The sequence below is a fragment of the Myxocyprinus asiaticus genome, chromosome 37, assembly GCF_019703515.2.
Source record: "Myxocyprinus asiaticus isolate MX2 ecotype Aquarium Trade chromosome 37, UBuf_Myxa_2, whole genome shotgun sequence".
Lineage (NCBI taxonomy): Eukaryota > Metazoa > Chordata > Actinopteri > Cypriniformes > Catostomidae > Myxocyprinus > Myxocyprinus asiaticus.
The window spans coordinates 15,327,997-15,342,455 of NC_059380.1; the positions used below are offsets into that span (position 1 = coordinate 15,327,997).

General features: G+C 37.1%; 1 protein-coding gene across 1 annotated transcript in view; it reads right to left on the reverse strand.

The window, feature by feature from the left end:
* The window catches only part of LOC127428061 (inactive N-acetylated-alpha-linked acidic dipeptidase-like protein 2), a 475,761-nt gene that overhangs the window by 110,813 nt on the left and 350,489 nt on the right, over positions 1–14,459 (reverse strand). Inside the window, exon 11 of the mRNA XM_051676110.1 lies at positions 7,115–7,210. Within this exon, the coding sequence (XP_051532070.1) occupies positions 7,115–7,210 (96 nt within the window). The remainder of the gene's footprint in view (positions 1–7,114; positions 7,211–14,459) is intronic.

Here is a 14,459-nt window from a genome sequence, read left to right on the forward strand (position 1 = left end):
ATCCATGGTCAATTTTTCTCATTCGTTGTGACAACAAACATTCAGCTTCAGCTATTCCCACACGTGTGCTACAGAAGCCGGATGTTATTTTCTCTGTGTATGTGTATGACACGCAAGGGAATGATGTATGTATGCAATTTCCCGCGAAATCCGTCCCGACAGCTCAAAAATATTTATAATATAATATCATTATTATAGGTTTATCAAAGTGCATTTCGTTAATGTAAATACATGGTTTTGAAGATAGATTTTTGCTGCACTCTCTCATTAATAACATTTTGTTATTTTTTTAACCAAAAAAAAGTTACATAGTGTAGCTTTATATATATATATATATATATATATATATATATACACACACACACATATGTTGGGCCTCATGTATTCAGATAGAAGACAAAGGCAGGCCTAACACAGTCGTAAAAACCTAACTCAAGCCCCACATTCCAAGTCGTAAATCTTACTGATAAAAATCGTGCCAAAATCAAACAAAGGGAGTCCAAAAAAGACTACAAATCCCATGAAGCCTTGCTCACTAAAGGATCGAACTCTCAACTCCTATTGGATGAGGCACACAACAGAATGTCCCTGTAAGGCTGGCACCGGAATGTCTACAACCAAAAGGCACCATTTCTGGTAAAATTCAAAGAACTCTGCAAGAATCAACGTCCTAGAACTCTCTCACAAAAGCTGAAATCTACACCTGAATATCACCACGTGTGATAAATTGCAAATCGCCTTTTGCTGAAATCTACACCTGAATATCACCACAGTGTGATAAATTGCAAATCACCTTGCTGCCCCCCCTTCTCTCTCCCCCTTCGACAGCTCTGGACCAACACAAAGACATAAGATTTGTATGTAAAAATATAACAAATACCATGAAAACAAAGAATGCAACTGTATGTGTTTGATATCATTTAAGAGGTCTCTGTGCGACTGGTATAGTGGTCTCTTTCCCATGTTGATAAAACTAATGGTAACAAAGTTATAAGGTCTTTGCCAAATACTGCATAATTCTGGAGGTGTCTCCCCCTCCTTGACCTACAATTGAAATTATCTCCTGTATATTAACAAGGTTAAACCCCAGGAAGTCAAGAACCCATTCACCCCCAAATCCTCATTGTTCAAAGGATAATACCATTTGGTACACAATGTTTATTCTGTCTAGATATTTAAGGAAAGTTGGCATGAAGCTCTGGGGATCTGTAAGCAGATCTCCCATGCTGTACCGCTGCATGTAGTTTTGCAGGTATGTTTCTTTGACTTTGTCTTTTATTTTTAGTAATGCTTGTTTATTCTGATCATGTGAAATTGGCTTTGATTTGAATTTCTGCAACAATGATTTATATCCTACCTGTCAAATAAATTGTTATTATTTGATTTATTCTGAATTCCTCTGAAATCATTACTGGAGCTTTAATATAGGAGGAAGCCATTTAAAGACTCTCAGTTTGAATTTAAACCACTCAGGACAACCAGGTAGGACAACCACCTAGGACAGCCGGGTAGGATTTGAATTTCAATAGACCAGGGTAGACCACACTGGAGCTTTAATATAGGAGAAACCACTCAGGACAACCGGGTAGGAGAAAGCCATTTAAAGGCTCTGTCACTGCTCACCGCCCGTCTTAGCAAGTTGTATGTACGTGACTAAGCGGCAATATCATCTGGTTATGAGAAAAGCCAAACCAGACGATATTAGTTAACCCTACAACCGCTGACTAAGAACAGAACTGGCTATCCATTTGTGGGAGGTTTACGTAATTTAATAACGGCCGGCGTAAGTCTCCAAAGATCAAAAGGACAATGAATAGAAGAGGATTTAGAGTAATCAATAACCTAAAAATGTTAAATTAAAAGAATGATCAGAAATTAATTAGAGCTTAAATACAAATTAGAGTGTATTTGGAGTCAGATAAAATGAATAACGGAATTAAATGTGTGAATTAACAATAATTGATTTACTTCAGCGCTCAGAAAAGACAGAACAACGCAGAGACCTTCAAGGGCAATTTATTGAAGTTCCACTCCGGAACGGATAGAAAATTATCCTCCTCTTTTTTACATCCCTCAAACATGACATCATCAGGAGTTGAAATACCTCTGAAATGCTTTCGAGATTTGCTTCCAGCAACTTTGTTTGCAGCGTGTGGACGCAGCTCTTCGCTGCTCTCCGGTGCAACCTCGTGGCACAAGGAAGTAACGTCCAACTTGAAACTGTAGCCATACAATCTCCATCTCGCTGGACGAGTTGAGATTACTCTGTGTTCAACCGAACACTCTAACGGATCCAAAGGATACCGCCGCAATTCGCATCTTCATCCGTTTGCCTACAGAAGTGAAGAGATTAAAGATTTCACTTCCATCTTCAATCAAGTCGACATTTCTGAGTTCTCCGCCAGCCCGCCGAGAATCAACAGCCGTACCACCCGCCGACAGAGCGAGGAAACGACCTCCCGTCATCACCCGAGCCTCAAGGAACCGGGTCAGAGTTAAAGGACGGAGGAAAACACATTCTACCTGTGTCCTCATGCGATTCAAGTAAGAGGTTTACGTCTGGGCAGAGATAGAATATTATAGTGTGTTATTCTTGTGTTTCAAGGTTTTTTGCTTGTACAGTTTACGGACCGCCATGTCCGCTCATTATTAATACTCACGGTATTAATTATCACATTTGTTTTGCTGTATTGTGGTCCAACCAAATTGGATTGTTGTGCAATTTCACCAGCAACTGAGTTCATCCATTAAAGAGTCAAATAATGTGGGACTTTTACGAGCCGTCCACCGCGTCTCTGAGTGATAACTGACAGTTTCCCGATCCCACTATCGCGAAATCGGCTTTAGGGCTGTCACTTAATCATCTCTCTCTCTCTCTCTCGTACTAACCACACACCCACACACACAAACACACACACACCTTATGTGTTATAGGATTATATTTATTTCCATATCTAATCATTTCACTGTTTAGTTTGTAGTTATAAGTCGGACGTTTCTTGACTGCATTGTATTAATTATTAATTGATATTACTGCATGAATAAACTTTGTTTATATTACAAAGAGAAGTGTTTTGGTTTGTTTTGCATATGCCTGTGTCATGCTGAAGGGATGTCAGTGCTCGGATTCAAACCTTCATTCATTGTTTTTTTTCCTGAAAATCGATATTCTTCGGATGTCGATTTTCCTAAGAAAACAATCTAATATTGAGACTGTTTTACTATTTGGTTATTAGTCCCTGATTCCAGGGTGGTGCCCCGTCAATGTTAATCCTTATTAATATTCTATTGATTTTTGATAATTGATAATTATCTTTGATGGTTGTTGAATTTGAATGATCAATAAGCTAGTGTTAATTTTAATTAATGTTTCATCGATGTTAACAATTAATGATTATCTTTGATAATTGTTGATTTTAAAGGATTAAAAAAGCTAACATTGATTCTCATCAATGTTCTATTGATTTTAATAATTAGTAATTATCTTTGATAATTATTAATTATTGCTAATAACCAAACTTGCTCCTAAACGTAGCACACTACATTTACTGGAGCCCCATATGAGGTTTTAATGAGTTAGATTCAATTGATTAATTTAAATATTAATTAATAACTAAAGAAAAATTATTGATTATTTCTGATAGTAACACTGATCTAAACAACCAGTAAAGCCCTACATATATATATATATGTATTCTCATGGCCATTGAAAATAATATCACAAATATGTTGACATTTTGTTAGAGTACGGAGCGCAGATCATTAATCTCGCAGATCACGAGATTATTTATCAAAATATACTACAGTCAAATTATCTTTGATTTCAAACAAGACTTTATTGCTAATCTACAACATCAAACTAACTAACACACAGAGACAAACATAAAACAGGTTGGTGAGTGAGCTGTAAGAGAAGGTGAATGGAAATTATCTGTAACAGAGAAAATGTAACTTTATGTGGTCTATAGACCATGCCCTGACCTATCAATACTTAATTTAGTATACCACGATTTGCAATCGTGATACCTGAAGTATTGAAATAATACTTTTTCTTTGCTTTTTCTAGCAAAAGTCTGGTGGTGTACTTGCATTCTTCACTTTGTTTCTTTGGCTGGGTCCCTAGAAAGTTCTGGTTGTTTTCCATCAATGTTTTAGATCTCTGTTAAGATTGTGGATGCTGGATAGTTCGGTGTTTGAAAGGTCAAGCAGGGTGTTAAAGCGAGGCCTCCCACCAGGGAGTCTCGCGACTCCCCATCACGTGTGTAAGTCGCAGCGCATAGAAGAGCACCTCGGAACTTTGCTTTCTGAGCTTTCCTGAACTCTACATTGTGTGAAACCTGGGCAGAGGGGTGCCGAAGCAAAGCCAGACAAAGGAGGGCTAAGAAAATAGCAAGAGCCATGAGAGAAGAGTTCATCCTAAGCAGGGAGGTTTTCTTGAGTTGAGGTTGGCCGCACCCTGAAGGTGTCTTGAGTCAACCAGAAGTCTCTTTTGCTGGGTCACATGGTCATTTCTGCCCTCCCCTCAAGATCATTAATTTATGGCCCATTGTTCTTTTTCCCACTCAAAAAGTGCACATTTCAATCATAAATTTCATAAGAAGACCATAGCTGCAAATAACCCGAATATACTTCACAGCACTTTTCTGGAATTTAAGAGACAATCAATTACATACCAAACACTTGTACTTTCTTATTAAATTACAGTTATAATTCAGTTATAATGCATGACAAAACTTCCTACTAATTAGGTTGTTAGATAATACATTACACGTTATGAAAAACATAATTGTCAGGGTTATCATCTGCATAGGATGCATTTGTCCATATTTTTAGTATAATCCTACACATGGCTGTGTATCTGGATTGTAGTGAATTAAGAAAAGTCCAAAGTCAATGTCAAATGTTCATGAATTAAGCTTCATGTGAGCTGGTGAGCCGGAAACATGCCTCATGATTAGTGTAATCATTTTAAGTATAGAGAGTTGGTTATATTGAAGAACAATGGAATGTCTTTATTCTGCAATTTCATGGGTTTCCATGGCGACCATTGCAACGGTTATTTATCTATCACTTGGAAAGTGTGTGACAGTTGTGGGGGGTTTCCTAGGAGTGTGTTTGGACAAATCTGCCCTTTGTATTTAAGACAGTTAAGATTTGCCAGATGCCAGAAATTCAGACTGGCCGGCACCAGTCCGAATATTTTTATTGCGCAGGAGAATGTCAATGTAGATTCTGTATTTAAGTCATTCTGCATAGAAATTGTTAATTATTCTACCCATAACATACTACATAAGAGCCCATAGTTACAGAATCACCTTGAAAATGACCATCACCACAACACAGACAAGCTCACATTATCACTATCACCAAAACTTGCCACAGCAAGTTTTCTTAAGTTGTCATTGCTTCTAATCTTGAAATATCTGCTTGTCTTGGTGTAAAATGAAGGCATTGCGTGAAGAAAGTGTTTATTTTGAGCGCTTGCTGCTGCTTCTACAGCCATGAACGTGACTCGAGTGACAGAGCGCAACTGAAAAGTTCCGCTGTCATAAAAGTCCCATTAAAAAATCTCTCAATAAATTACACATTTATTAAAACTTATTTAATTAAAACCAGTAATGTAACGAAAGGAACGTCGCCCATTGTAACGAAGTAAAATAAAAATATAAATCAATAGAAATGTACTTGAGTAAAAGTAAAAAGTACCCACTATTAAACCTAATCTAAAAAAAGTAAATTTTCTCAAAAAGTAAATGTAATGGAGTAAATGTAGTGTGTTACTACCCACCTCTGCTAATAATGACAATAATATTAACGTCTTCTTTATATAGTGCTTCCAGACAATGCTCAAACATAAAAGTGCAAATAAACAAAGCAAGCAAACCAAACCATATAACAACAAACACAATAAACTTACTACAAACAACAACAGAGGCCAAGTCAACAGTATAGTCCAGAGTAATGGTATGGTATTGATAAAGTGGAATGTCAACCACCAGACAGTCCGAACAGAATGAGTGGAATTAGAAAGATAAAATGTCAGAAAAAGAGGCCCCTTCTGGAGTCATGAAACAAACTGCTACTACCTGCAGCTCTCACAGCACAGATCACGGGTAAACGGCATGACATCAAACAGAAAGCGCGAGCACAAGACGGAGTTCAGCTGTCGAAGAGCATACGAGTCACGACTGTCCAGTCACAGAAAATTTGTTTGGTTTGATTCCAAGAAGGTCCATAATATGGATGTGTGTAGTATGAGACAGAGAAAAAAACACAGACTAAAAGTAACAAAACAGAAGATAAACAAACATCTTTGGTGTGAAGCAGCAACACTTAGTAAACAAACTTCCAGTATCAAGGGTGATAGGTATAGAATTCAAAATAACAAGTACTACTGGTACCAATGGGATGAGTAAGAGCCAGCTAAAATCCTACTGAGTTCACCTTTAAAGCAGAGATTAAAGGTGCACACAGTATTTTTTTCCCCCATTTAAAAATGTATTTGCTTCTAAAGAAATGAATTTTAATTTTGAAACATATGCATAAAATCAAGACCACACACATGAGATGAGGACTCCAGTCATATCAGTAACCTTACAAAAGCTGTTTTATTCTACATGGGGCAGGGGCACCCTCATGGGGGCTGCCATTTTAAAATCACATGACCATCTGAATACTACTCGCTTAATCTCAGTAACCATCTTGTTATTGGACACTTTCACTCTTGGATTAAATTAATCATTTCTGATTGTGATTAGTGAATATCTAACTGAGTGAACCTTTAAGCTGTCTTTGTTTTTCCACATAAACTTGAAAAAGACAAAATATTCCACAATAAAACAAACAAATTAAAGTTATGTCCTTTCTTTACATACAGCATTTTCCTCTTGAGGAATGCTTTGTGTAGCTGTGCAATTAGTTGTCAAAGTTGATTAAAAAGTACATTTTTCACTTAATATTTTTATTTTTTATAAATCCTGATGACAATTATAGCCATAAAAGATTGCACCACCTGGACAAACCAGCCAACAACAACAAAGAAACAAACATACAAACAAACAAACATAATCACTTTTAATGGACTTTTATTGAGAAAAGAGGAGGATACTCTTACCTTGGCAATAGTCTCATGGAGTTTGAAGGCTGGATCCAAGGTTGCTCTTAATGAAGACGCAGGAGGGAAAAAGGCCTCTGAGAGGAAATACGCTCTCTAGGTTTAACAAAAAAAGATATAAAACATGAACAATCAAAAATGTAAACATTGCTAGCTAGATTTCAACAGTACCAGGTTCTTTCATTTAATGTGCTATTTCAGTGACTTTTTGCTAATGACAATGTTCGAGAGATGGGGAAGTATATTAGTATACAACAGAGCAAAAGGCCGGTACTAGGATACAATCATTGGTGGGGCACATGTATATTTATGGTGGCAACATTGATCATTTCTCCATCTGTCCAGGGGAAGGAAGTGCCCCTTCATCCTTTTGCCATCAGTCAGTTGGGGGCATCAGAGGTTTCTGGGGGGACTCGAGGCAAATCTAGATGGGCAATGCCCCCTTAGGCCCCCTTAGACCCGGCTATGCCCAGGGTAAAATGCACTTTTGATTGTGTTTTCTCACAAAACACTAAATAGCAACAAAAACTACTACAGCACTTTCCTAAACACACATTTGTCCTGCTCACTGCAAAATATTCCTGATCCATGAGACCATTGCGTACAATGTCTAAAATTTTATTTCGAGGTATTTTGATCTAATATTTAATCATTTGTTATATGTTTAAGTTTATGTAGCTAATGACAATCCCTGAAATTATCATATTTATTTTGAGACAGAATACTTATTTGTTATTTTCAGTTTATTATAATTTATATATATATATATATATATATATATATATATATATATATATATATATATATATATATATATATATATATTATTTTTAATAACTTTCCAATAAATGAAAGGATAATATTTGAGGTAAAAAAGCCCCCCTGTTGCAGGGGCTAAAGGCAACCATAAAACACATTGGTTTTCTTAAATGGTGCGATAGATTTGAAATATAAAATGTTCAAAGTGGGCTCACATCGACTGATTCAAACAGAATGGAGATTAATTTGTTTATAGAATACTTGACATGCTATGAAATACCGACTGTGATTAAAATTAACAGAACATGGTTAACCCTTTTCTGAAGTGGTTATTTTGAATAAGCATTATCTTAATTTGTATTATAAAAAAAGCATCTTGCTGTCTCAAAAGTATGAGTTGACAAATTTTTGCATTATAACTATTGTCCCTATATTTACATAATATCACTATATTCCCCTTGGACCTTTTACCCCAAATGTGGGGGGCTTTTACCCCAAGTGTGAGGTAAAATGCTCCCTCTGCCCTTTTTTTTCTTTTTAATTTTTTTTTTTTTTTTTTTTATCAAAACAACCTTCCGTTATTATTTATTTTCACACAAGTAAAATTATGTTTCTTCATAGCCCTGTTGTACCCTAAGCATGGTGTACAAAAACATCTAAGTTGCTGTAGGGCTCTCTCAGATAATTAAATCTACTTTTTTTTTTTTTTTAAATGTTATTCAAGGTCAAAAAAAAAACAAACAAACAAAAAAAAAAAAATACTGTTCAAACATATTCATGTTAGCTGATTCTGACAGTCACTGTGTTCTCGTTACTGGTTTAATTTTTTCTAAACACTTCACTTTAACAAATCTGTATGTCTTTAACTTTTATGATCTTCAAAAAAAAAAAAATAATAATAAAAAAATAATAATAATAATAATAATAATAATCAATCTCTTACCATCCATATAAACACTTTACATGTAATTAAATTAGGCAGCAACTTAAATTATGTGTTGGATTATATTTCCAGCCCAAATCGAATCTTTTCTAAATTTCATCATCATTCACCTTACTGAATCATTGGAAATAACAAACATCTGGAGGTTACAATATCCTTTTGACAAGGAGTATTCTGTCTTTTTGATGTGTCAGATTGTGGCAGTCTTGCAAAGCAAAAATGTTTGTCTGTCTGTCATATATACCTGTATATATATATATATATATATATATATATATATATATATATATATATATATATATATATATATATATATATATATATATATGGGACAAACCAGCTTAATTATTAGCTCATCAACTAAAAGGCTCATATGCCAACAGATTAATTCATAACAGAGAACGAGGAAGGGTCAAGTATAATAAATTCCAAGGATATTAGTGTCTGTCATACAGAATTTTATGAAGGCCTGTATGAATCCAAGGTTTGTATTCACCATGAAGTCATTTCTGACTTCCTTCAATCATTCCCCCTTCCAAAACTGAGCAAAGCTGGACAGGAAGCACTGAATTCTGAAACAACTATTCAGGAGATATCTGATGGCCTGATGACTTTGGAAGTGAATTAAAAATTAAATAAAATACTGTATACATATACAGTATATTCTTGAATTGAGACATTACAGTCGGGTTTCAGAGCAATTTGTAGTATAGAGTCTGCTTTGTTAAAAGTTTGAAATTATATTTTATTAACCGTTGACTCTGGTGATAATGCAATCCTTGTTCTTTTAGATCTCAGTGCAGCATTGCACGTATGTCCGGGGGAGTGGCATGCAAATACCACTCCCCTGGTGGCCTGGTGGCGGCGCTCTGCGAATTTATCCACCGGGGGGATTGCCGAATAGCCCTTGGCCGCCCCACCATCGAGGGTAGTGAGGGCAGAGAAGCTGAAAGATTGGTACCGGGCAGTAAAAAGTGCCTCCCACGACCTTGTCAGCTCTTCATGCACTTCCGGGAAGAAAGGAACAGGTGCGGGGCATGGCTTTGAGCGGCTGCCTGGGAAAGCATGTCGTCATCTCCATGTCAGCCTGTGACTGAGTGACCGCACCCGAAAGGAGGAGCCCAGCTGAGGCTTCCGCGTCCGACTGGACGAGCCCGCTCTCCAATGCTGCGCTCAAGAGCTCATCACCTTCACGGGCTCCGAATAAGAGGTCGAACTCGCCGTGAGACGAGCCGGCGGACTCATCCAGAAGCCTGATCGGGGCAGACGAGCATGCTGGGAAATGGGAGGTCCGTGGGGGGATACCCGGCAGAGGTGGTCCCATTGGGGTCCCCAAATCGCCCCCATTGCTAGCCGCGCTAGCCTCATACCCGTGTGTAGAAGGACCAAGGCGGGGATCCTCTGGGGTGGCTTGCTTTCTTACGAAGGTAAGCCGCGACCGCATCGTTGCCATGGACATGTTCTCGCAATGAGTACATGACCCATCCACGAACGCTGTCTCCGCGTGAGCAGTGCCCAGACACAAAAGACAGTGATCGTGACTGTCAGAAGGCAAGCGATAATGAGCACAACCAGGGATAACACACAAAGGAAAGGCATCTTTAAAAAGACGCGTCTTTAAAAAGACGTTCCGTGTGTGCCGCTCTTTAGAGAAATATACTCTTTTATTTCTGCCGAAGCGCCCAGGGGCATTCTCTGCAGTACACCATTGCAGAGGGGGGAGAAGCCGCTGAAATGCGCCATCAGATCCAGCAGAGGTGAATGAACAGTCGTGCGAATTCAGCTCAGTGAGCATGACCGTTCAGCTCCAAAGAGAAAATCTGAATGAGTGGTTGCATACCAGCTCCTTTTATACCCGTATGTCCGGGGGAGTGGCATGCAAATACCACTCGCCAATTTTCATTGGCCTTTTATCAAAGACCAGAGGTGTCTTGGGCTCCCAAGAGTGACACCTAGTGTCACTACATCGACACAACGTCGAGTGAGTGACAGATAGGGAACGTGTTTTTGCCATAGCCGGACCAAAGCTTTGGAACAGCTTGCCAATACACACAAAATCTGCTCCGACATTGTCGGTTTTTAACTCTTTGCTAAAAACATATTTTTTTTCCTCTGTGGCTTTTAATGTTGTCTAATGTGTGTTTTGTCTTACTGTTTATTTATTTATTTATTTATTTTTAGTCTTATTCTACTGTAGAATTGTGTTTTATAGATTTTGATGTAAAGCACATTGGTCAACATCTGTTGTATAAATTGTGCTCTATAAATACATTTTGACATTAACATTGATATTGAGCATTTATTTGCAGAAAATGATAACTGGTCAAAATAACCAAAAAGATGCAGTGTTTTCAGACCTCAAATAATGCAGAGGTAGAGAGCATGCCATGACGCATGAAAGTTTTGATTGAAAATCAGGGTTATTCCACCAAATATTAATTTCTGAACTCTTCCTAAGTTAAAACATGAGTATTGTGTTGTTTAAAAATGAATATGAATTTGTTTTCTTTGCATTATTTGAGGTCTGAAAACATGGCATCTTCTTTGTTATTTTGACCAGTTGTCATTTTCTGCAAATAAATGCTCTAAATGACAATATATTTATTTGGAATTTGGGAGAAATGTTGTCATACTTTATAGAATAAAACACACCTATAAATAATAAATCCAGAGAAATTGATAATTTTGCAGTGGTCTCTTAATTTTTTCCAGAGCTATATATATATAATGAGTCAACATGCTGCACTCCCAACCAAGTCCATTCAGTACTAATACATGAAGATAATTTCAACATTTTTGCGATAGACTTCAACCTGCACACATGCTATTATTCACCAACATACACGCTGCTGAAGTCTTTGATTACTCTCAATGTGGCTGAAGAACAGAGCCTTAAATGCCATCGGGAAAAAAAAAAAAGTAAAACATTCAGCAGCTGTTGAAAGGCAAACATGTCGTAAGGCATCTTCAAGTTGATGGCCGCTGTTTGCATCTTTCTCTTTGTAGTGGCCACGGAGAGATGCACACAAAAAGTGATCCGCATCGAAGATTAGAGGCATTAGACCCAGCGTCTGTCTTCACACTGGGCTTTTCATCTCACTTGAGAGCCTTGATGTTTTGAAGCATGATAATCTCAACAGGGGTTATTACTACAGTGATTGTGTAGCGACTTGTCTTTAATAAGTTTGTTCAGATAATCTCCCACAAGCAAAAAGCAAACGTGGAACATTTTCATTTGTATCTCACCACTCTTCTCCAGCCTGATAAGCAGTCATTTATGCACAAAGTGGGTCTTCTAATATGGGTTTTTGGTTGCAAGAGGAGGACCTGGGCTCTTCACGGGATCATTTAAATGATACCTGGTGATGCTCTCCAAAGATCTGATGGAGGACGAGTGCTCATCAGATAGACAAACATGAACAAAAATATCCTAACTTCCAGACACTGGCTACATGTGAGTGGTGCTGTGCTGGGGTTACTCTGGAATGATTTCATGGGCTGGTGAATTGGCTTCTCTTGACTGCACAGAAGGAAACCATAAAGCTCACCTCAGGAAGAAGTTACAACAGTCAAATCCTTACTGGCTAAAGCCATGCCAGGGAAACAGTTCCTGTTTATTCTACACATCCAGAACTACCTCGTTATGACTGGAGTGGCCAGTCCACAGGCAATTCTGCAATAAGCAATTAAAATTCAAGCCGCATATTACTGTTTAGAGACCCAATAAAATGAAATTTGCAATACAAAATGCTTCTCTCACAAATAAGACAATAAAACGTCCTGGATATCTTTATTCAGCCATTAAACCTAAGCAGCAATATATACACTACCTGTCAAAAGTTTAGAAACACTTACTCTTTCTTTATTATATTTTTTTTTCACATTTTAGAATAATAGTAAAGTCATTTAAACTATGGAATAACATAAATGGAACTATGGGAATTATGTTGTGACTAAACAAAATCCAAAATAAATCAAAACTTTGTTATATTTTAGCATCTTCAAAGTACTCACCCTTTGTCTAGAATTTTCAGAAATGTACTCTTGACATTTTTTCAACCAACTTCTTGAGGAATCACCCTGGGATACTTTTTAAACAGTATTGAAGGAGTTTCCATCTATATTCTGGGCAATTATTGGCTGCTTTTCTTTATTATTTGGCCCAAGTCATCAATTTCAGATTTATAATGAAATAAATTAATATGGTGGCACAATTATATTTTTGTCTACAAAATTAATTTCAAACATTTAAGCATACGCCTTCAGATCAAAAGATTTTTAAGATCATGAGAAACATTTCGGTCAAGTGTTTCAAAACTTTTTACTGGTAGTGTGTGTGTATATATATATATATATATATATATATATATATATATATATATATATATATATATATATATATATATTAAATACTCAGAGAAATAATGCAACTTGAAGAGTCATTTATTTACTTATTTCCATCCGTCCATCCACTTTTTGCTACTGGTTTAATTTACAGTAACTAGTTTACAAGTTTGCAAGCCCACACCATCCATCCATCCACTTTTTTGCTACTGTTTTAATTTACAGTAGCTAATTTACAAGCTTGCAAGCCCACATCAAGGCAAAAGGATGTAACACACACACACACACACACTGTCTCACTGTCATGGCCAGTGGGACACACACTGTTTATGTAAGCTGGAAAATGAGGCTTTGAATGCTGTAATCGGTGTGTGGCTGATATCTGCCTGCTCATAAAAAATCTGTCTCCGATGTGTGGGAAACTCTCACCGACAGCATTCAGAGCAGAACTAATGGTCTATTGTTGGCAGACAGCAATATGAGTATTCACTGACAATGAAAGAGTGACAGTAAGACACAGTAAAATCCAGTAACAGGCAGAGGCCTAGAGAGGAGGATCTCAGCTGTGTTTTCATGCATCTATCACTGGCTTAATCAGCCGTATACCTCTGAGGAAAAGGTGAGTGAGTGAGCTCAGGCGATGTAAGGGTTTTATTGCAGAAGGACACACTACAAAAGCCAGTTCATTTACAGGAAAGAGTAGAAGAAAACAATGTTTAAAGGAATAGTTCGCCAAAAAATTAAATTATTTTCTCAACATCATGCTCTTCCAAACTTTTAAACCCGTATTCTTTTATTTTTCCATAGAAAACAAAAGGAGACTTTTTAAGAATCTTCAAGCAGCTCTTTTCCTAATTCATAGTGACCTATTTTAAGCTCCAAAAAATGAGCTTGAGGAAAAATAAAAGTAGTCCACATGACTCATGTGTTATAGCCGAAGTCTTCTGAAGCCATACAATAACTCTGTGCAAAGAACAGACTCAAATTAATTCACCGATGATCTTCCCCTTCCAATCATATTTGCATATTCAGAATGAAAAATGGCATATTCACATACTGAGGCAGGTTTGATGTCATTGAAAGCAAATGTCTTTGTTTCTTCTGTGTCTTAACTGAACAAGAATGCACACAATCGAATGTGCCAAATAAAGGTTGAGGCTTGAGAGCTGTAGCAGGGAAGATTTTTAGTGAAAAAACAATTTATATTTTGGTTTGTTTCATACAAAGCTATAATTTGGCTTAAGAAGACTTGCACTGGCTACATAATCATTATTTTTGGAGCTTGCCACACATACACAC